Here is a 23,354-nt window from a genome sequence, read left to right on the forward strand (position 1 = left end):
ATAGTTTTACTTTGTCATATTAGTTTGAATCTCCAGCGACAACAACGCTGTATCCATAGACATATGAGTGAAAACTGACTTAAAGTATGATAGACAAATGTTTGTTTTCAGAAAAGTAAACAGAACAAGCACACTGGACGAAAAGATACCGAATAACATAAACAAGGAGAAGCAAAACAGTGGCGTCATAAATGTCACTATCTGATGTGCTGAAATGCTACAAATAACACAGGGACCAACATATAGTTTTGTTGTTTGAGAGGAAAATTTATAGCAAGATAAAATGTTAAATTGCCAGAACTTGTTTGGATAGTGAATTTACAGACGAGTTGGCTGTTTCATTCACAGCTATACAAGCGTCAGTGATGACATGTGTCGCTCTCCATGGTGCTGAACAGAAACACTGTGAGATTACATGTTGGTATTCATAACTGGTCAAGAATTCTACTGGAAGCAACAAATCAGTGCAACTATTCTATGGCATTGATGATAATATAATTACAATGTGTGAGTGTTGTAGACATGAAATTTACTAAACAATACCCCACAGCCAATATTAAAAAAGGGATTAAACGTCGAGAGATAGTGCATGAAGGATTCTCTTTTCAAACTATGAGAGAAATATAGGAAAGAAAAAATAACATGTACTGCCTCTGTCCGAGGTGCTGAAATTAAGGTATCACAAAGCAGACACACACAGGCAAATCAGGTTTGAGAAAAATGTTTTCCTAACCTCAAGAGGAGAGTCTGGTTCATCCAGGATGCTCTTTTCACTCTGTATCCGCTGCATCGTCCCTGTAGAACTGGGGTCCATTATCAGCACGTTCTGACTACCAGCTCTGCCGAACTTACAGTCACTCTTTCTGGAGTCAGTCGTCCTGCACACCTCGTAATTGTACACGTGTTGGAGAGTCCCTGTCCCACCCAAAGTGTCTGAGTAACGTGGTGGATAATATGGAATCACAGGGAGATTGGAGTGATACAGGACACGAGACTGTCTCCATCTGTAGATTTTCACTGAGATAATAACCACTAAACACGTGATGAAGAGGAAGGAAACTACAGCCAGAGCCAACACTAAGTAAAAAGTCAGGTTGTCATTGTACTCCTTGTCCTGTTTAAAGTCAGTGAACTCCGACAGCACTTCAGAGAAGCTGTCCGCCACCGCCACGTTAACAATGACTGTAGCTGAACGAGAGGGCTGCCCATTGTCCTCCACTATAACAGTCAGTTTCTGATTCACGGGATCTTTATCAGTCACTTGGCGAATAGTTCTTATTTCTCCATTCTGTAAGCCCACTTCAAACAGCGCCCTGTCTGTGGCTTTCTGGAGTTTATAGGAGAGCCAGGCATTCTGTCCAGAGTCCACATCAACAGCCACCACTTTAGAGACCAGATAGCCCACATCTGCTGAACGAGGCACCATCTCACCCACCACAGAGCCACCAGTCTGGACTGGGTACAGAACCTGAGGGGGGTTGTCGTTCTGGTCCTGGATCAGTATTTTCACAGTCACGTTACTACTGAGTGGAGGAGAACCTCCATCCTGAGCTTTGACGCGGAAGTGGAAATCTTTGATCTGCTCGTAGTCAAAAGAGCGCACTGCATGTATGACTCCACTATCAGCACTAACGGACACATATGAGGAGACTGGCACTCCGTTAACAGAGGAGTCCTCCAGTATGTAAGAAACACGGGCATTCTGGTTCCAGTCAGCGTCTCTGGCTTTCACTGTGAATATAGAGAGACCTGGTGTGTTGTTTTCTACAATATAGGCCTCATATGAGCTCCTCTCAAAGACAGGCGCGTTGTCATTCACATCAGAGATCTGTAAGGTGAGAGTGACGCTGCTGGAGAGGGAGGGCACTCCCTCATCAGAGCACGTCACTGTTATATTATACTCTGAGGCTCTTTCTCTGTCTAATTCACTGTATGTGACTAAACTATAGAAATTATTTGTTGATGTTTGCAAAACGAATGGTACGTTTTCGTTGATAAAACATTGAACTTTGCCATTTTCTCCAGAATCCTTGTCCTCGATATTAATCATTGTAACGACTGTATTAACTTTGGCATCCTCTGAAATAACGTTAGACTTTGACATGATGTTAATTTCAGGCTTGTTGTCATTTACATCTTGTACATCAACAATTAATTTGCAAGAATCTGTAAACCCTCCGTGGTCACTCGCCAATAAATTTATTTCGAAGTTTCTTGATTTCTCGAAGTCAGTATTTTCCATTAACATGATTTCACCGTTTTCCTGATTTACCTGAAACAGTTTCCTAATGTTTTCCAATCTATCTGCAATTAAATATGTTATTTTGCCATTAGAGCCTTGATCTGCATCTGTGGCAGTAACAGTAGCCACAACTGTTCCTTTAGGTGAATTCTCAGTAACTGTAGCCTTGTATGTAGACTGTGTAAAAACAGGGGCGTTATCATTAGCGTCTAAAACTGTAATAACAATCAGCATTGTTCCTGACATCTGCGGCTCTCCTCCATCTACAGCTGTTAACACCAGAGATATCTGCTCCTGCTTCTCTCTGTCTAAAGGTTTCTGTAGCACCATCTCTACATTCTTGTTTCCATCAGCGTTATTGTGGACTTTCAGAGCAAAATTATCTGTTGGTTTTAATTCGTATTTACGAACTCCATTAATTCCTACATCAAGATCCACAGCCCTTTCCAGTAGAAATTTCGCTCCTATAATCGCTGCCTCGCTAATTTTAAATGTCATTTCTCTTTGTTCAAATGTCGGCGCATTATCATTGACATCTGTGATCTGGACTGTAACACTGTAAAATTCCATCGGATTCTCTAAAAGAATCTGAAAATGTAAAGCACAAAGCGTCGTCTCTGTACACAGCGCCTCCCTGTCGATTCTTTCTTTGACGAGGAGGACTCCTCTTTCTCTGTTCAGCTCGATGTACTCGTCGGTGTTCCTCGTATAGATTTTAGCTTTACCCGATATCAAACGCTTTATCTCCAAACCCAGATCTTGTGCTATATTTCCCACCAGAGATCCTTTTGTCATTTCCTCGGGAATCGTGTAGCTGATCTGAGCGACCACCGAGTGGAGAACATGGAGACAGATAAACAGTACTTGCCGATTCATTGTTCAATCCGCCTTTTCCTCTGTGAAGCTGCACAGACTCGTAATATTCCACAAAACAGATCACTCTTAGACTCCAATGTCGAATTTTAAATCATCATCCATATAAAAAATCTGGAAGCGATCATTTCGGAAGAAAATCTCTTTTTTAGTAAATATCCACAACCGTGATCGTCCGTTTGTTGCCCGTCGTGTTCTCTCTGAATGATGTCGACGTTACATGGGAGGTGCTGCTGCAGCCCAGTTCTAAGTCATCAACACTGTGGTCAACAGCGTCCCTAAGAGTTCATACTATAAAACTACACAATACCAACGAAAATCAAAGAGGAGGAAGTGAATGTAAACCTACACTTTTTTCATTTGTTTTTCTTAAATATGTGGACTTCATTCAGACCATTAAAACCGCTGCATGTAGATGTGTATCAGGTGTAGATTAGATTGATCAAATGTCCTGTTTGTGATAAATCATATACAAAACATTCTAAAAGGAACAGTAAGATTTACTGGAAAGGCTGGACCATGGTAAACAATGTTTACAAGTAGCTTATCCATTTTGAAATAAATTTCAGAGTCAGTCTTAGATCTTGAAATTGTCAACTCCAACAGACTGAATAACTTTCCTCATATTGTGTTCGATACTCTCCAGATTGCAAACGTTTTTCTTCTCCTTTTTGTCCTCTCAGAATAATATTGAGGATAAATGCAGGGAGGTGCTGCCACAACTCACTCCTATCCCTCAACACTCTGGTCAACAACGGCCCTATGAGTTCGACGTGTATCACTGAATAAAACCATCATTCATTCCTCTGACAAATGTCAGTCAGAAAGGTTTAGCAACAAGATGAAAACCATCATATGCTGGTCATAGAGGTCGCTGATTTCATGCATTTTATAGTTTTACTTTGTCATATTAGTTTGAATCTCCAGCGACAACGACGCTGTATTCATAGACATACGAGTGAAAACTGACTTAAAGTATGATAGACAAATATTTGTTTTCAGAAAAGTAAACAGAACAAGCACACTGGACGAAAAGATACCGAATAACATAAACAAGGAGAAGCAAAACAGTGGCGTCATAAATGTCACTATCTGAGGTGCTGAAATGCTACAAATAACACAGGGACCAACATATAGTTTTGTTGTTTGAGAGGAAAATGTATAGCAAGATAAAATATTAAATTGCCAGAACTTGTTTGGATAGTGAATTTACAGATGAGCTGGCTGTTTCATTCACAGCTATACAAGCGTCAGTGATGACATGTGTCGCTCTCCATGGTGCTGAACAGAAACACTGTGAGATTACATGTTGGTATTCATACCTGGTCAAGAACTCTACTGGAAGCAACAAATCAGTGCAACTATTCTATGGCATTGATGATAATATAATTACAATGTGTGAGTGTTGTAGACATGAAATTTACTAAACATTACCCCACAGCCTATATTAAAAAATGGATTAAACGTCGAGAGATAGTGCATGAAGGATTCTCTTTTCAAACTATGAGAGAAAGATAGGAAAGAAAAAATAACATGTACTGCCTCTGTCAGAGGTGCTGAAATTAAGGTATCACAAAGCAGACACACACAGGAAAATCAGGTTTGAGAAAAATGTTTTCCTAACCTCAAGAGGAGAGTCTGGTTCATCCAGGATGTTCTTTTCACTCTGTATCCGCTGCATCGTCCCTGTAGAACTGGGGTCCATTATCAGCACGTTCTGACTACCAGCTCTGCCGAACTTACAGTCACTCTTTCTGGAGTCAGTCGTCCTGCACACCTCGTAATTGTACACGTGTTGGAGAGTCCCTGTTCCCCCCAAAGTGTCGGAGTAACGTGGTGGATAATATGGAATCACAGGGAGATTGGAGTGATAAAGGACGCGAGACTGTCTCCATCTGTAGATTTTCACTGAGATAATAACCACTAAACACGTGATGAAGAGGAAGGAAACTACAGCCAGAGCCAACACTAAGTAAAAAGTCAGGTTGTCATTGTACTCCTTGTCCTGTTTAAAGTCAGTGAACTCCGACAGCACTTCAGAGAAGCTGTCCGCCACCGCCACGTTAACAATGACTGTAGCTGAACGAGAGGGCTGTCCGTTGTCCTCCACTATAACAGTCAGTTTTTGGTTCACAGGATCTTTATCAGTCACTTGGCGGATAGTTCTTATTTCTCCATTCTGTAAGCCCACTTCAAACAGCGCCCTGTCTGTGGCTTTCTGGAGTTTGTAGGAGAGCCAGGCATTCTGTCCAGAGTCCACATCAACAGCCACCACTTTAGAGACCAGATAGCCCACATCTGCTGAACGAGGCACCATCTCACCCACCACAGAGCCACCAGTCTGGACTGGGTACAGAACCTGAGGGGGGTTGTCGTTCTGGTCCTGGATCAGTATTTTCACAGTCACGTTACTACTGAGTGGAGGAGAACCTCCATCCTGAGCTTTGACGCGGAAGTGGAAATCTTTGATCTGCTCGTAGTCAAAAGAGCGCACTGCATGTATGACTCCACTATCAGCACTAACGGACACATATGAGGAGACTGGCACTCCGTTAACAGAGGAGTCCTCCAGTATGTAAGAAACACGGGCATTCTGGTTCCAGTCAGCGTCTCTGGCTTTCACTGTGAATATAGAGAGACCTGGTGTGTTGTTTTCTACAATGTAGGCCTCATATGAGCTCCTCTCAAAGACAGGCGCGTTGTCATTCACATCAGAGATCTGTAAGGTGAGAGTGACGCTGCTGGAGAGGGAGGGCACTCCCTCATCAGAGCACGTCACTGTTATATTATACTCTGAGGCTCTCTCTCTGTCTAATTCACTGTCCGTCACTAAACTATAGAAATTATTTGTTGATGTTTGCAAAACAAATGGCACGTTTTCGTTGATAAAACATTGAACTTTGCCATTTTCTCCAGAATCCCTGTCATCGATATTAATCATTGTTACGACTGTATTAACTTTAGCATCCTCTGAAATAACATTTGACTTTGACATTATATTAATTTCAGGCTTGTTGTCATTCATATCTTGTACATCGACAATTAATTTGCAAGAATCTGTGAGTCCTCCGTGGTCACTAGCCAATAAATTTATTACGAAGTTTCTTGATTTCTCAAAGTCAATATTTGCCATTAAGATAATTTCCCCGTTTTCTTGATTTACCTCAAACATTTTCCTAATGTTTTCCAATCTATTTGCGATTGAATATATTATTTTAGCATTCGAGCCTTGATCTGCATCTGTGGCAGTAACAGTGGCCACAACTGTTCCTTTCGGTGAATTCTCAGTAAGTGTAGTTTTGTATGTAGACTGTGTAAAAACAGGCGCATTGTCATTATTGTCTAAAACTGTAATAACAATCAGCATTGTTCCTGACATCTGCGGCTCTCCTCCATCTACAGCTGTTAACACCAGAGATATCTGCTCTTCCTTCTCTCTGTCTAAAGGTTTCTGTAGCACCATCTCTACGTTTTTGTTTCCATCAGCGTTATTGTGGACTTTCAAAGCGAAATTATCTGTTGGTTTTAGTTCGTATTTATGAACTCCATTCATTCCTACATCAAGATCTACAGCCATTTCCAGTAGAAATTTCGCCCCTGTAATCGCTGACTCGCTAATTTTAAATGTCATTTCTCTTTGTTCAAATGTCGGCGCATTATCATTGACATCTGTGATCTGGACTGTAACACTGTAAAATTCCATCGGATTCTCTAAAAGAATCTGAAAATGTAAAGCACAAAGCGTCGTCTCTGTACACAGCGCCTCCCTGTCGATTCTTTCTTTGACGAGGAGGACTCCTCTTTCTCTGTTCAGCTCGATGTACTCGTCGGTGTTCCTCGTATAGATTTTAGCTTTACCCGATATCAAACGCTTTATCTCCAAACCCAGATCTTGTGCTATATTTCCCACCAGAGATCCTTTTGTCATTTCCTCGGGAATCGTGTAGCTGATCTGAGCGACCACCGAGTGGAGAACATGGAGACAGATAAACAGTACTTGCCGATTCATTGTTCAATCCGCCTTTTCCTCTGTGAAGCTGCACAGACTCGTAATATTCCACAAAACAGATCACTCTTAGACTCCAATGTCGAAAATGCTAAATCATCATTCATATAAAGTATCTGGAAGCGATTATTTCGAGTGAAAATCTCTTTTTCAGTTAATATCCAGAGCCGTGATCGTCCGTTTGTTGCCCTTCGTGTTCTCTCTGAATGATGTCGACGTTACATGGGAGGTGCTGCTGCAGCCCAGTTCTAAGTCATCAACACTGTGGTCAACAGCGTCCCTAAGAGTTCATACTATATAACTACACAATACCAACGAAAACCAAAGAGGAGGAAGTGAATGTAAACCCACACTTAAAAAAAGTGCAGTTGTCAGACCATTCAAACCGCTGCATGCAGATGTGTATCAGGTCTAGATTCGATTGATCAAATATCCAGTTTGTGATATATCATATACAGAACATTCCAAAAGGAACAGCAGAACAGTAAGATTTGCTGGAAAGGCTGGACCATGGTAAACAATGTTTACTACAAGTAGCTTTTCCATTTTAAAATAAATTTCAGAATCAGTCTTAGATCTGGAAATTGTCATCTCCAACAGACTGAATCACTTTCCTCTTCTTGTGTTCGATATTCTCCAGATTGCAAACGTTTTTCTTCTGCTCCTTGTCCTATCGGAATAATATTGAGGATAAATATACGGCGGTGCTGCCACAACTCATTCCTATCCATCAACACTCTGGTCAACAACAGCCCTAAGAGTTCAACGTGAATCACTGCATAAAACCATCATTCATTCCTCTGCCAAATGTCAGTTAGAAAGGTTTAGCAACAAGATTAAAACCATCATCCTGGTCATAGAGGTCGCTGCTTCCAAGCAGTTTACAGTTTGACTTTGTCACATTAGTTTGAATCTCCAGCGACAACAACGCTGTATCCATATAGACACATGAGCGAAAAACTGACTTAAAGTATGAGAGACAAACATTTGTTTTCAGAAAAGTAAACAGAACAAGCAGGTAAGATGAAAAGACACTGAAAAACGTAAACAATGAGAAACAAAACAGCGGAGTCAAAATGTCACTATCTGAGGTGCTGAAATGCTACAAATAACACTGGGACCAACAAATAGTTTCGTTGTTTGAGAGGAAAATGCAAGATATAACAATATAAAATATTAAATTGCCAGTGAAGGAGAGTGACTATTTTGGGAAGAACATGTTTGGATACTGAATTTACAGATGAGCTGGCTGTTTCATTCTATAGCTTCAGTGATGACATGTGTCGCTCTCCATGGTGCTGAACAGAAACACTGTGAGATTGCATGTTGGTCTTCATACCTGGTCAAGAATTCTACTGGAAGCAACAAATGAGTGCAACGATTCTATGGCATTGATGATGATATAATTAGAATGTGTGAGTGTTGTAGACATGAAATTTACTAAACATTAACCCACAGCCAATATTAAAAAAGGGATTAAATGTTGAGAGATACTGCATCAAGGATTCTCTTTTCAAACTATGAGAGAAAGATAGGAAAGAAAAAATAACATGTACTGCCTCTGTCCGAGGTGCTGAAATGTAGGTATCACAAAGCAGACACACACAGGCAAATCAGGTTTGAGAAAAATATTTTCCTAACCTCCAGAGGAGAGTCTGGTTCATCCAGGATGCTCTTTTCACTCTGTATCCGCTGCATCGTCCCTGTAGAACTGGGGTCCATTATCAGCACGTTCTGACTACCAGCTCTGCCGAACCTACAGTCACTCTTTCTGGAGTCAGTCGTCCTGCACACCTCGTAATTGTACACGTGTTGGAGAGTCCCTGTTCCCCCCAAAGTGTCAGAGTAACGTGGTGGATAATATGGAATCACAGGGAGATTGGAGTGATACAGGACGCGAGACTGTCTCCATCTGTAGATTTTCACTGAGATAATAACCACTAAACACGTGATGAAGAGGAAGGAAACTACAGCCAGAGCCAACACTAAGTAAAAAGTCAGGTTGTCATTGTACTCCTTGTCCTGTTTAAAGACAGTGAACTCTGACAGCACTTCAGAGAAGCTGTCAGCCACCGCCACGTTAACAATGACTGTAGCTGAACGAGAGGGCTGTCCATTGTCCTCCACTATAACAGTCAGTTTTTGGTTCACAGGATCTTTATCAGTCACTTGGCGGATAGTTCTTATTTCTCCATTCTGTAAGCCCACTTCAAACAGCGCCCTGTCTGTGGCTTTCTGGAGTTTATAGGAGAGCCAGGCATTCTGTCCAGAGTCCACATCAACAGCCACCACTTTAGAGACCAGATAGCCCGCATCTGCTGAACGAGGCACCATCTCACCCACCACAGGGCCACCAGTCTGGACTGGGTACAGAACCTGAGGGGGGTTGTCATTCTGGTCCTGGATCAGTATTTTCACAGTCACATTACTACTGAGTGGAGGAGAACCTCCATCCTGAGCTTTGACGCGGAAGTGGAAATCTTTGATCTGCTCGTAGTCAAAAGAGCGCACTGCATGTATGACTCCACTATCAGCACTAACGGACACATATGAGGAGACTGGCACTCCGTTAACAGAGGAGTCCTCCAGTATGTAAGAAACACGGGCATTCTGGTTCCAGTCAGCGTCTCTGGCTTTCACTGTGAATATAGAGAGACCTGGTGTGTTGTTTTCTACAATGTAGGCCTCATATGAGCTCCTCTCAAAGACAGGCGCGTTGTCATTCACATCAGAGATCTGTAAGGTGAGAGTGACGCTGCTGGAGAGGGAGGGCACTCCCTCATCAGAGCACGTCACTGTTATATTATACTCAGATGCTCTTTCTCTGTCTAATTCACTGTCTGTCACTAAACTAAAGAAATTGTTAGTTGATGATTGCAAAATAAATGGCACATTTTCAGTAATAAAACATTGAACTTTGCCATTTTCTCCAGAATCCCTGTCCTCGACATTAATCATTGTCACGACTGTATTAAGTTTAGCATTCTCTGAAATTACATTTGACTTTGACATGATGTTAATTTCAGGTTTGTTGTCATTTACATCTTGAACTTCCACAATTAATTTACAAGAATCAGTAAGACCTCCGTCATCACTGGCAAGGAAGTTAATTTGATAAGTTCTAGACTCTTCAAAGTCAACGTTTCCGATTAAAGAGACTTCCCCGTTTTCCTCGTTTACTTCAAAAACGATGTCATTATTTAATGTATTTGCGATGGAATATGTTATTTTGCCATTAGAGCCTTGATCTGCATCTGTGGCAGTAACAGTGGCCACAACTGTTCCTTTAGGTGAATTCTCAGTAACTGTAGCCTTGTATGTAGACTGTGTAAAAACAGGGGCGTTATCATTAGCGTCTAAAACTGTAATAACAATCAGCATTGTTCCTGACATCTGCGGCTCTCCTCCATCTACAGCTGTTAACACCAGAGATATCTGCTCTTGCTTTTCTCTATCTAAAGGCTTCTTTAACACCATCTCTACATTTTGGTTTCCAGCAGCGTCATTGGGCACCTTCAGAACAAAATTATCTGTCGGCTTTAATTCGTATCTTTTCAGATCGTTGATTCCTACATCAAGATCCACAGCACCTTCCAGCAAAAATTTTGACCCCGTGATAGCTGACTCGCTAATTTTGAAATTAATTTCACTTCTTTTGAAGGTCGGTGCATTATCGTTAATATCAATAATCTGCACTGTTACCGTGTAAAATTCCATCGGATTCTCTAAAATAATCTGAAAATGTAAAGCGCATGGCGTCGTCTGTCTGCAGAGCGCCTCTCTGTCGATCCTTTCTTTGACGAGGAGGACTCCTCTTTCTCTGTTCAGCTCGATGTACTCACCAGTTTCACGGGTATAAATCCGAGCTTTACCAGATACGAGACGGTTGGTTTGTAAACCCAAATCTTGTGCTATATTACCCACTAGAGATCCTTTGGCCATTTCCTCTGGTATTGTGTAGCTGATTTGCCCAAAGACGCAGCCGACGGATAGAAGAGAGAAAAACAACAGCGTCTGTTCCTCCATTGTTCCACCCGAGTGTAATCTCAGTGATATTCCAAAATGAAAGATTATTTCTTCGATAAACTGGAATCAATATCAGAGTCAGTCTTCCAACTTGAAATAGTAAAATCCAACAGACTGAACCGTTCCCCCTTTTCATCGAATATTCTTCAGATTCCGAGTGTTAGTTCTTTTATGTCGTGTCCTCTCTGATTATGTCGAGGATACATGGGAGGTGCTGCTACAACCCACTCCCAGTCATCAACACTCTGGTCAACAGCGGCCCTTAGAGTTCAATGTGCATTACTGCAGAAAACCATTATGAATTACTTCACTGTCTGACTATGAGCAAAGTTTGACTTCAAATATGACCAAGGTGACAAACACATCATGATCAGAGTCGTCGCAGCTTCAAATCAGTTCCTGGCTCTATACTTGTCACTTTAGTTTGAATCTATAGCTGAACATGCTGAGTCCTTGAACCATAGCCGAGAGAAGGAATGAAAATACATCCATGGAGATTACATGGGGGGGAAAAGAATCTCCACAGCAATGATGAAAAAATGGACCAAAAAACTAAGCCAGAATTGTTGCTATCCAAGGTGCTGATACGAAAAAGGCTTGTCCAACTATTACCATATATGTAACTTCACGTAACAAGGTGAAGACAAAAATATACCATTGTCACTGACGTTTATAAAATATACAAAAACGAGTTAAACAGTATCCAGCAAATAGTTACAATCTGTTCAAAAATTATATTTATATAGAAAGCAAGTTAGGAATTAAATATAGATATATCTCTCACACGCCATGTGTGTCTCTCTCAGTAAGATAATAAAACAAAGAAATGTACAACAATAGACAAGATATGACCACTCTGTCTCAAAAATGGTAGTGCAGACTACAACGGTGTACAGTTTTACAAAAAAACAACGCTTTTTTTTTTAAAGGCCTGAATAAAAGTGAGTTGTCTTAAAGAATGTCAGGTATATATTTGTTGTTGTTTTTGAATAACAGTGTCTGATCTACATATTGATTTGTAGAGTTGTCCACCACTTGCTATCAACGAAACACTGTAAGAAAATATATTACAGGTGCAACAACCGACATGACTAACCTCTAGAGGAGAGTCAGGTTCATCCAGGATGTTCTTTTCACTCTGTATCCGCTGCATCGTCCCTGTAGAACTGGGGTCCATTATCAGCACGTTCTGACTACCAGCTCTGCCGAACTTACAGTCACTCTTTCTGGAGTCAGTCGTCCTGCACACCTCGTAATTGTACACGTGTTGGAGAGTCCCTGTTCCCCCCAAAGTGTCTGAGTAACGTGGTGGATAATATGGAATCACAGGGAGATTGGAGTGATAAAGGACGCGAGACTGTCTCCATCTGTAGATTTTCACTGAGATAATAACCACTAAACACGTGATGAAGAGGAAGGAAACTACAGCCAGAGCCAACACTAAGTAAAAAGTCAGGTTGTCATTGTACTCCTTGTCCTGTTTAAAGTCAGTGAACTCCGACAGCACTTCAGAGAAGCTGTCCGCCACCGCCACGTTAACAATGACTGTAGCTGAACGAGAGGGCTGTCCGTTGTCCTCCACTATAACAGTCAGTTTTTGGTTCACAGGATCTTTATCAGTCACTTGGCGGATAGTTCTTATTTCTCCATTCTGTAAGCCCACTTCAAACAGCGCCCTGTCTGTGGCTTTCTGGAGTTTGTAGGAGAGCCAGGCATTCTGTCCAGAGTCCACATCAACAGCCACCACTTTAGAGACCAGATAGCCCACATCTGCTGAACGAGGCACCATCTCACCCACCACAGAGCCACCAGTCTGGACTGGGTACAGAACCTGAGGGGGGTTGTCGTTCTGGTCCTGGATCAGTATTTTCACAGTCACATTACTACTGAGTGGAGGAGAACCTCCATCCTGAGCTTTGACGTGGAAGTGGAAATCTTTGATCTGCTCGTAGTCAAAAGAGCGCACTGCATGTATGACTCCACTATCAGCACTAACGGACACATATGAGGAGACTGGCACTCCGTTAACAGAGGAGTCCTCCAGTATGTAAGAAACACGGGCATTCTGGTTCCAGTCAGCGTCTCTGGCTTTCACTGTGAATATAGAGAGACCTGGTGTGTTGTTTTCTACAATATAGGCCTCATATGAGCTCCTCTCAAAGACAGGCGCGTTGTCATTCACATCAGAGATCTGTAAGGTGAGAGTGACGCTGCTGGAGAGGGAGGGCACTCCCTCATCAGAGCACGTCACTGTTATATTATACTCAGAGGCTCTTTCTCTGTCTAATTCACTGTCTGTTACTAAACTATAGAAATTATTTGTTGATGTTTGCAAAACGAATGGCACGTTTTCGTTGATAAAACATTGAACTTCGCCATTTTCTCCAGAATCTTTGTCATCGATGTTAATCATTGTAACAACTGTATTCATTTTGGCATCCTCTGAAATAACATTTGACTTTGACATGATGATAATATCAGGCTTGTTGTCATTTACATCTTGTACATCGACAATTAATTTGCAAGAATCTGTGAGTCCTCCGTGGTCACTAGCCAATACATTTATTTGGAAGTTTCTTGACTTCTCAAAGTCAATATTTGCCATTAAGATAATTTCCCCGTTTTCTTGATTTACATCAAAAAGTTTTCTTATGTTTTCCAACGTGTTTATAATCGAATATGTTATTTTACCATTAGAGCCTTGATCTACATCTTCGGCAGTAACAGTGGCCACAACTGTTCCTTTAGGTGAATTCTCAGTAACTGTAGCCTTGTATGTAGATTGTGTAAAAACAGGGGCATTGTCATTAATGTCTAAAACTGTAATAACAATCAGCATTGTTCCTGACATCTGCGGCTCTCCTCCATCTACAGCTGTTAACACCAGAGATATCTGCTCCTGCTTCTCTCTGTCTAAAGGTTTCTGTAGCACCATCTCTACATTTTTGTTTCCATCTGCGTTATTGTGGACTTTTAGAGCAAAATTATCTGTTGGTTTTAATTCGTATTTATGAACTCCATTAATTCCTGCGTCAAGATCCACAGCCATTTCCAATTGAAATTTCGCCCCTGTAATCGCTGACTCGCTAATTTTAAATGTCATTTCTCTTTGTTCAAATGTCGGTGCATTATCATTAACATCTGTGATCTGGACTGTAACACTGTAAAATTCCATCGGATTCTCTAAAAGAATCTGAAAATGTAAAGCACAAAGCGTCGTCTCTGTACACAGCGCCTCTCTGTCGATTCTTTCTTTGACGAGGAGGACTCCTCTTTCTCTGTTCAGCTCGATGTACTCGTCGGTGTTCCTCGTATAGATTTTAGCTTTACCCGATATCAAACGCTTTATCTCCAAACCCAGATCTTGTGCTATATTTCCCACCAGAGATCCTTTTGTCATTTCCTCGGGAATCGTGTAGCTGATCTGAGCGACCACCGAGTGGAGAACATGGAGACAGATAAACAGTACTTGCCGATTCATTGTTCAATCCGCCTTTTCCTCTGTGAAGCTGCACAGACTTGTAATATTCCACAAAACAGACCACTCTTAGACTCCAATGTCGAATGCTAAATCATCATTCATAAAAAGTATCTTGAAGCGATCATTTCGGAAGAAAATCTATTTTTCAGTAAATATCCACAACCGTGATCGTCCGTTTGTTGCCCGTCGTGTTCTCTCTGAATGATGTCGACGTTACATGGGAGGTGCTGCTGCAGCCCAGTTCTAAGTCATCAACACTGTGTTCAACAGCGTCCCTAAGAGTTCATACTATATAACTACACAATACCAAGGAAAATCAAAGTGGAGGAAGTGAATGTAAACCTACACTTTTTTCATTTGTTTTTCTTAAATATGTGGACTTCATTCAGACCATTAAAACCGCTGCATGTAGATGTGTATCAGGTGTAGATTAGATTGATGAAATGTCCTGTTTGTGATAAATCATATACAGAACATTCTAAAAGGAACAGTAAGATTTACTGGAAAGGCTGGACCATGGTAAACAATGTTTACAAGTAGCTTATCCATTTTGAAATAAATTTCAGAGTCAGTCTTAGATCTTGAAATTGTCAACTCCAACAGGCTGAATAACTTTCCTCATATTGTGTTCGATATTCTCCAGATTGCAAACGTTTTTCTTCTCCTTCTTGTCCTCTCGGAATAATATTGAGGATAAATGCAGGGAGGTGCTGCCACAACTCACTCCTATCCATCAACACTCTGGTCAACAACGGCCCTAAGAGTTTGACGTGTATCACTGCATAAAACCATCATTCATTCCTCTGACAAATGTTAGTCAGTAAGGTTTAGCAACAAGATGAAAACCATCATATGCTGGTCATAGAGGTCGCTGCTTCAAAGCAGTTTATAGTTTTACTTTGTCATATTAGTTTGAATCTCCAGCGACAACAACGCTGTATCCATAGACATATGAGTGAAAACTGACTTAAAGTATGATAGACAAATATTTGTTTTCAGAAAAGTAAACAGAACAAGCACACAGGATGAAATGATACTGAATAACATAAACAAGGAGAACCAAAAGAGTGGCGTCATAAATGTCACTATCTAAGGTGCTGAAATGCTACAAATAACACAGGGACCAACATATAGTTTTGTTGTTTGAGAGGAAAATGTATAGCAAGATAAAATATTAAATTGCCAGAACTTTTTTGGATAGTGAATTTACAGACGAGTTGGCTGTTTCATTCACAGCTATACAAGCGTCAGTGATGACATGTGTCGCTCTCCATGGTGCTGAACAGAAACACTGTGAGATTACATGTTGGTATTCATACCTGGTCAAGAACTCTACTGGAAGCAACAAATCAGTGCAACGATTCTATGGCATTGATGATAATATAATTACAATGTGTGAGTGTTGTAGACATGAAATTTACTAAACATTACCCCACAGCCTATATTAAAAAAGGGATTAAACGTTGAGTGATACTGCATCAAGGATTCTCTTTTCAAACTATGAGAGAAAGATAGGAAAGAAAAAATAACATGTACTGCCTCTGTCCGCGGTGCTGAAATTTAGGTATCACAAAGCAGACACACAGGCGAAATAGGTTTGAGAAAAATGGTTTCCTAACCTCAAGAGGAGAGTCTGGTTCATCCAGGATGTTCTTTTCACTCTGTATCCGCTGCATCGTCCCTGTAGAACTGGGGTCCATTATCAGCACGTTCTGACTACCAGCTCTGCCGAACTTACAGTCACTCTTTCTGGAGTCAGTCGTCCTGCACACCTCGTAATTGTACACGTGTTGGAGAGTCCCTGTTCCCCCCAAAGTGTCTGAGTAACGTGGTGGATAATATGGAATCACAGGGAGATTGGAGTGATAAAGGACGCGAGACTGTCTCCATCTGTAGATTTTCACTGAGATAATAACCACTAAACACGTGATGAAGAGGAAGGAAACTACAGCCAGAGCCAACACTAAGTAAAAAGTCAGGTTGTCATTATATTCCTTGTCCTGTTTAAAGTCAGTGAACTCTGACAGCACTTCAGAGAAGCTGTCCGCCACCGCCACGTTAACAATGACTGTAGCTGAACGAGAGGGCTGTCCGTTGTCCTCCACTATAACAGTCAGTTTTTGGTTCACAGGATCTTTATCAGTCACTTGGCGGATAGTTCTTATTTCTCCATTCTGTAAGCCCACTTCAAACAGCGCCCTGTCTGTGGCTTTCTGGAGTTTATAGGAGAGCCAGGCATTCTGTCCAGAGTCCACATCAACAGCCACCACTTTAGAGACCAGATAGCCCACATCTGCTGAACGAGGCACCATCTCACCCACCACAGAGCCACCAGTCTGGACTGGGTACAGAACCTGAGGGGGGTTGTCGTTCTGGTCCTGGATCAGTATTTTCACAGTCACGTTACTACTGAGTGGAGGAGAACCTCCATCCTGAGCTTTGACGCGGAAGTGGAAATCTTTGATCTGCTCGTAGTCAAAAGAGCGCACTGCATGTATGACTCCACTATCAGCACTAACGGACACATACGAGGAGACTGGCACTCCGTTAACAGAGGAGTCCTCCAGTATGTAAGAAACACGGGCATTCTGGTTCCAGTCAGCGTCTCTGGCTTTCACTGTGAATATAGAGAGACCTGGTGTGTTGTTTTCTACAATGTAGGCCTCATATGAGCTCCTCTCAAAGACAGGCGCGTTGTCATTCACATCAGAGATCTGTAAGGTGAGAGTGACGCTGCTGGAGAGGGAGGGCACTCCCTCATCAGAGCACGTCACTGTTATATTGTACTCAGAGGCTCTTTCTCTGTCTAATTCACTGTCTGTTACTAAACTATAGAAATTATTTGTTGATGTTTGCAAAACAAATGGCACATTTTCGTTGATCAAACATAGAACTTTGCCATTTTCTCCAGAATCCTTGTCCTCGATATTAATCATAGTAACGACTGTATTCATTTTAGCATCCTCTGAAATAACGTTTGACTTTGACATGATGTTAATTTCAGGCTTGTTGTCATTAACATCTTGTACATCGACAATTAATTTGCAAGAATCTGTAAGTCCTCCGTGATCACTAGCCAATAAATTTATTTCGAAGTTTCTTGATTTTTCAAAGTCAATATTTGCCATTAAGATAATTCCCCCGTTTTCCTGATTTACCTCAAATAATTTCCGGACATCATCTAGTGTATTTGTGAATGAATATGTTATTTTACCATTAGAGCCTTGATCTGCATCTGTGGCAGTAACAGTGGCCACAACTGTTCCTTTAGGTGAATTCTCAGTAACTGTAGTCTTGTATGTAGACTGTGTAAAAACAGGGGCGTTATCATTAGCGTCTAAAACTGTAATAACAATCAGCATTGTTCCTGACATCTGCGGCTCTCCTCCATCTACAGCTGTTAACACCAGAGATATCTGCTCTTCCTTCTCTCTGTCTAAAGGTTTCTGTAGCACCATCTCAACATGTTTTTTCCCATCAGCGTTATTGTGGACTTTTAGAGCAAAATTAACTGTTGGTTTTAATTCGTATTTATGAATTCCATTCATTCCCACATCAAGATCCACGGCCCTTTCCAGCATAAATTTCGCCCCTGTAATCGCTGACTCGCTAATTTTAAATGTCATTTCTCTTTGTTCAAATGTCGGCGCATTATCATTGACATCTGTGATCTGGACTGTAACACTGTAAAATTCCATCGGATTCTCTAAAAGAATCTGAAAATGTAAAGCACAAAGCGTCGTCTCTGTACACAGCGCCTCCCTGTCGATTCTTTCTTTGACGAGGAGGACTCCTCTTTCTCTGTTCAGCTCGATGTACTCGTCGGTGTTCCTCGTATAGATTTTAGCTTTACCCGATATCAAACGCTTTATCTCCAAACCCAGATCTTGTGCTATATTTCCCACCAGAGATCCTTTTGTCATTTCCTCGGGAATCGTGTAGCTGATCTGAGCGACCACCGAGTGGAGAACATGGAGACAGATAAACAGTACTTGCCGATTCATTGTTCAATCCGCCTTTTCCTCTGTGAAGCTGTACAGACTTGTAATATTCCACAAAACAGTTCACTCTTAGACTCCAATGTCGAATGCTAAATCATCATTCATATAAAGAATCTTGAAGCGATCATTTCGGAAGAAAATCTCTTTTTCAGGAAATATCCACAGCCGTGATCGTCCGTTTGTTGCCCGTCGTGTTCTCTCTGAATGATGTCGACGTTACATGGGAGGTGCTGCTGCAGCCCAGTTCTAAGTCATCACCACTGTGGTCAACAGCGTCCCTAAGAGTTCATACTATATAACTACACAATACCAACGAAAATCAAAGAGGAGGAAGTGAATGTAAACCTACACTTTTTTCATTTGTTTTTCTTAAATATGCGCACGTCAGTCAGACCATTCAAACCGCTGCATGCTGGTGTGTATCAGGTCTAGATTTGATTGATCAAATATCCAGTTTGTGATAAAAAATACACACAGCATTAAAAAAGGAACAGCAGAAAATGTAAGATTTACTAGAATGGCTGGACCATGGTAAACAATGTTTACTACAAGTAGTATATCCATCACCAACTTAATGTCAGCATCAATCTAAGATCTTGAAATTGTCAACTCCAACAGGGTGAATCACTTTCCTCATCTTGTATTCAATATTCTCCAGATTGTAAATTTCTGTTCTTCTCCTTCATGTCCTCTCGGAATTAATATTGAGGATAAATGCAGGGAGGTGCTGCCACAATTCACTCCTATCCATCAACACTCTGGTCAACAAAAGTCCTAAGAGTTGGACATGTATCACTGCATAAAACCATCATTCATTCCTCTGCCAAATGTCAGTCAGAAAGGGTTAGCAACAAGATGAAAACCATCATATCCTGGTCATAGAGGTCGCTGCTTTCAAGCAGTTTACAGTTTTACTTTGTCATATTAGTTTGAATCTCCAGCGACAACAACGCTGTATCCATAGACACATGAGTGAAAACTGACTTAAATTATGATAGACAAATATTTGTTTTCAGAAAAGTAAACAGAACAAGCACACTGGATGAAAAGATACTGAATAACATAAACAAGGAGAAGCAAAAGAGTGGCGTCATAAATGTCACTATCTAAGGTGCTGAAATGCTACATTCACAGCTATACAGGCGTCAGTGATGACATGTGTCGCTCTCCATGGTGCTGAACAGAAACACTGTGAGATTACATGTTGGTATTCATACCTGGTCAAGAACTCTACTGAAAGCAACAAATCAGTGCAACGATTCTATGGCATTGATGATAATATAATTACAATGTGTGAGTGTTGTAGACATGAAATTTACTAAACATTACCCCACAGCCAATATTAAAAAAGGGATTAAACGTTGAGTGATACTGCATCAAGGATTCTAGAAAGATAGGAAAGAAAAAATAACATGTACTGCCTCTGTCCAAGGTGCTGAAATTTAGGTATCACAAAGCAGACACACAGGCGAATTAGGTTTGAGAAAAATGGTTTCCTAACCTCAAGTGGAGAGTCTGGTTCATCCAGGATGCTCTTTTCACTATGTATCCGCTGCATCGTCCCTGTAGAACTGGGGTCCATTATCAGCACGTTCTGACTACCAGCTCTGCCGAACCTACAGTCACTCTTTCTGGAGTCAGTCGTCCTGCACACCTCGTAATTGTACACGTGTTGGAGAGTCCCTGTTCCCCCCAAAGTGTCTGAGTAACGTGGTGGATAATATGGAATCACAGGGAGATTGGAGTGATAAAGGACGCGAGACTGTCTCCATCTGTAGATTTTCACTGAGATAATAACGACTAAACACGTGATGAAGAGGAAGGAAACTACAGCCAGAGCCAACACTAAGTAAAAAGTCAGGTTGTCATTGTACTCCTTGTCCTGTTTAAAGTCAGTGAACTCCGACAGCACTTCAGAGAAGCTGTCCGCCACCGCCACGTTAACAATGACTGTAGCTGAACGAGAGGGCTGTCCGTTGTCCTCCACTATAACAGTCAGTTTCTGATTCACGGGATCTTTATCAGTCACTTGGCGGATAGTTCTTATTTCTCCATTCTGTAAACCCACTTCAAACAGCGCCCTGTCTGTGGCTTTCTGGAGTTTATAGGAGAGCCAGGCATTCTGTCCAGAGTCCACATCAACAGCCACCACTTTAGAGACCAGATAGCCCACATCTGCTGAACGAGGCACCATCTCACCCACCACAGAGCCACCAGTCTGGACTGGGTACAGAACCTGAGGGGGGTTGTCGTTCTGGTCCTGGATCAGTATTTTCACAGTCACGTTACTACTGAGTGGAGGAGAACCTCCATCCTGAGCTTTGACGCGGAAGTGGAAATCTTTGATCTGCTCGTAGTCAAAAGAGCGCACTGCATGTATGACTCCACTATCAGCACTAACGGACACATATGAGGAGACTGGCACTCCGTTAACAGAGGAGTCCTCCAGTATGTAAGAAACACGGGCATTCTGGTTCCAGTCAGCGTCTCTGGCTTTCACTGTGAATATAGAGAGACCTGGTGTGTTGTTTTCTACAATGTAGGCCTCATATGAGCTCCTCTCAAAGACAGGCGCGTTGTCATTCACATCAGAGATCTGTAAGGTGAGAGTGACGCTGCTGGAGAGGGAGGGCACTCCCTCATCAGAGCACGTCACTGTTATATTATACTCAGACGCCATCTCTCTGTCTAATTCACTGTCTGTGACTACTGTAAAGAAATTGTTTGTTGTTGATTTAATAGCAAAGGGAATATTTTCGTTTAAAACACACATGACTTTGCCGTTTTCATTTGAGTCTGGATCTTGCACATTTAGCATTGTCACAACAGTTCCCGGGTTCAAATTCTCTGATACAGTGTTTGATTTAGACATTATTTTAATGGACGGAGGGTTATCATTTGTGTCTATAACGTCCACAAATATTTTACACGCATCGGATAATCCTCCCTGATCAGACACCTGAACGTCTAGTTCATAAAGTCTCCTTTTCTCGTAATCTACATTTCCCATTAAGGTCAATATTCCATTTTCTGCATCTATTTCAAATATACTTGCTGCTCCAGATTTTGAAATAGTGTATTTAACTTTCCCATTATTACCTTTATCTATGTCAGTTGCCGTCACCGTACTTATTACAGTGCCAACAGGAGCGTTCTCTGTCACTGAGGCTCTGTATTCTGATTTTGAACAAACGGGAGGATTATCATTTGCGTCTAACACTGTTATGAGAATCTGCATTGTCCCTGAGAGCTGTGGTTCACCTCCATCCACAGCGGTCAGTATTAATGATATATGCTCATCTTTTTCCCGGTCTAAAGGTTTCTGTAAAACCATCTCGACGTGTTTGCTGCCATCTACTCGGCCGGTGGTTTTTAGAGCGAAATTATCACTGGGTTTTAGGGCGTAGCTGCTCAGCCCGTTTACACCAACATCGTCGTCTATGGCTTTTTCTAAGACGAAACGAGCTCCAGTAAGAGCTGACTCGCTAATTTCATATTTCATCACATCCCTCTCAAACGTGGGAGGATTATCGTTTACATCGGTAATTTCAACAGTCACCGTGTAAAACTCCATCGGATTTTCTAGAATCATTTGAAAATTGAGCGCACAGGGCATTGTTTGACCGCAGAGCGACTCTCTGTCTATTCTATCTTTAATAAGGAGGACTCCTCTTTCTCTCCTCAGCTCAATGTATTCTTCAGTATCACCAGTGTAAATCCGAGCTTTACCAGATCTCAGTCTATCCGCACCTAAACCTAAATCGTGGGCTATATTGCCTATTACAGCTCCTTTTGCCATTTCCTCCGGAATGGAGTAACTGACCTGCCCGCACACGGCACCGAGAAAGACTCCCAAGACAAACAACGGTACTTGCCATCCCATCATTACGGTCGACACGTCGGTGAAGAAAAAAAAAATGGGTCCTGCGTTTCTTCATACAAGGTATTAATTCTAATCTGTAAATCCACGTATATGGTCCCAGTATGGCGGCACTTTTCTTACATCACTGAACAAAGAAATCTCACTGTGCCGTCACCTCTCGCAACTGCTGAATGTCTCTCTCTATTTTCCAATGTAAAATACTGAGATAGAGGGGAGGTACTGGCACTAATGCTTCCTCAGCAACTCGATGGGCAACAGCGTCCCTCTCCGTCCATTGAACTGAACTACATGAAGTCTTGCAACAACAACAAAGAGAAAGTAAAACAACCTGATGTCAGATATATAGCATAGAAATACAGCACAGATAGATATATATCATAGACAGACAGATGGAGAGCCGGATAAACAGATAGACAGATATATAGAGAGGCAGCCACACAATAGTAAAACAATATAACATCGACAAAATGTTAAATATTTCTCTGTTAACACCATGAAAACACCATGTCCGTTTTACATTGAAGCAGACCAACTATCCTACACACACGCACGCACACCACATCTCCACCCCCACCTTCGCCACACATGTGTGCAAACATTAAAGAAGTAAGTAAGCGTGACAGAGAGAGAAATAATTTGGCAATAGTGCCACAACGACACTGTCCATGGTGCTGAATCAACGACACACTCTAATACAGCTAAATTCTCAGCAGATAAAGGAAAAAGGGGGAAGTGAAATGACGGTATGATTGCAACCTCCTGTTTTGCAAAAGAACAGGTACACGAAGAAAATGTGTCAAACAACTGGACGTACTGAAATAACATTGGCCTGAAAGAAATTT

General features: G+C 41.6%; 1 protein-coding gene across 1 annotated transcript; it reads right to left on the reverse strand.

Annotated features, from left to right (window-relative positions):
* Nucleotides 1–679: 679 nt before the first annotated feature.
* On the reverse strand, nt 680–22,512 carry LOC310928812 (protocadherin Fat 4-like; the record flags this gene model as incomplete). The annotated part of the gene is made up of 6 exons (XM_083891463.1): nt 680–2,166; nt 4,841–6,172; nt 8,864–11,207; nt 12,244–13,676; nt 16,349–17,680; nt 20,232–22,512. 6 exons carry the CDS (start codon nt 22,510–22,512, stop codon nt 680–682), a joined length of 10,209 nt encoding a protein of 3,402 aa, XP_083747589.1.
* Between the last annotated feature and the right edge of the window lie 842 nt (nt 22,513–23,354).

This window comes from Microchirus variegatus (genome assembly GCF_963457635.1).
Source record: "Microchirus variegatus genome assembly, chromosome: 6".
In the NCBI taxonomy this organism is placed as follows: domain Eukaryota; kingdom Metazoa; phylum Chordata; class Actinopteri; order Pleuronectiformes; family Soleidae; genus Microchirus; species Microchirus variegatus.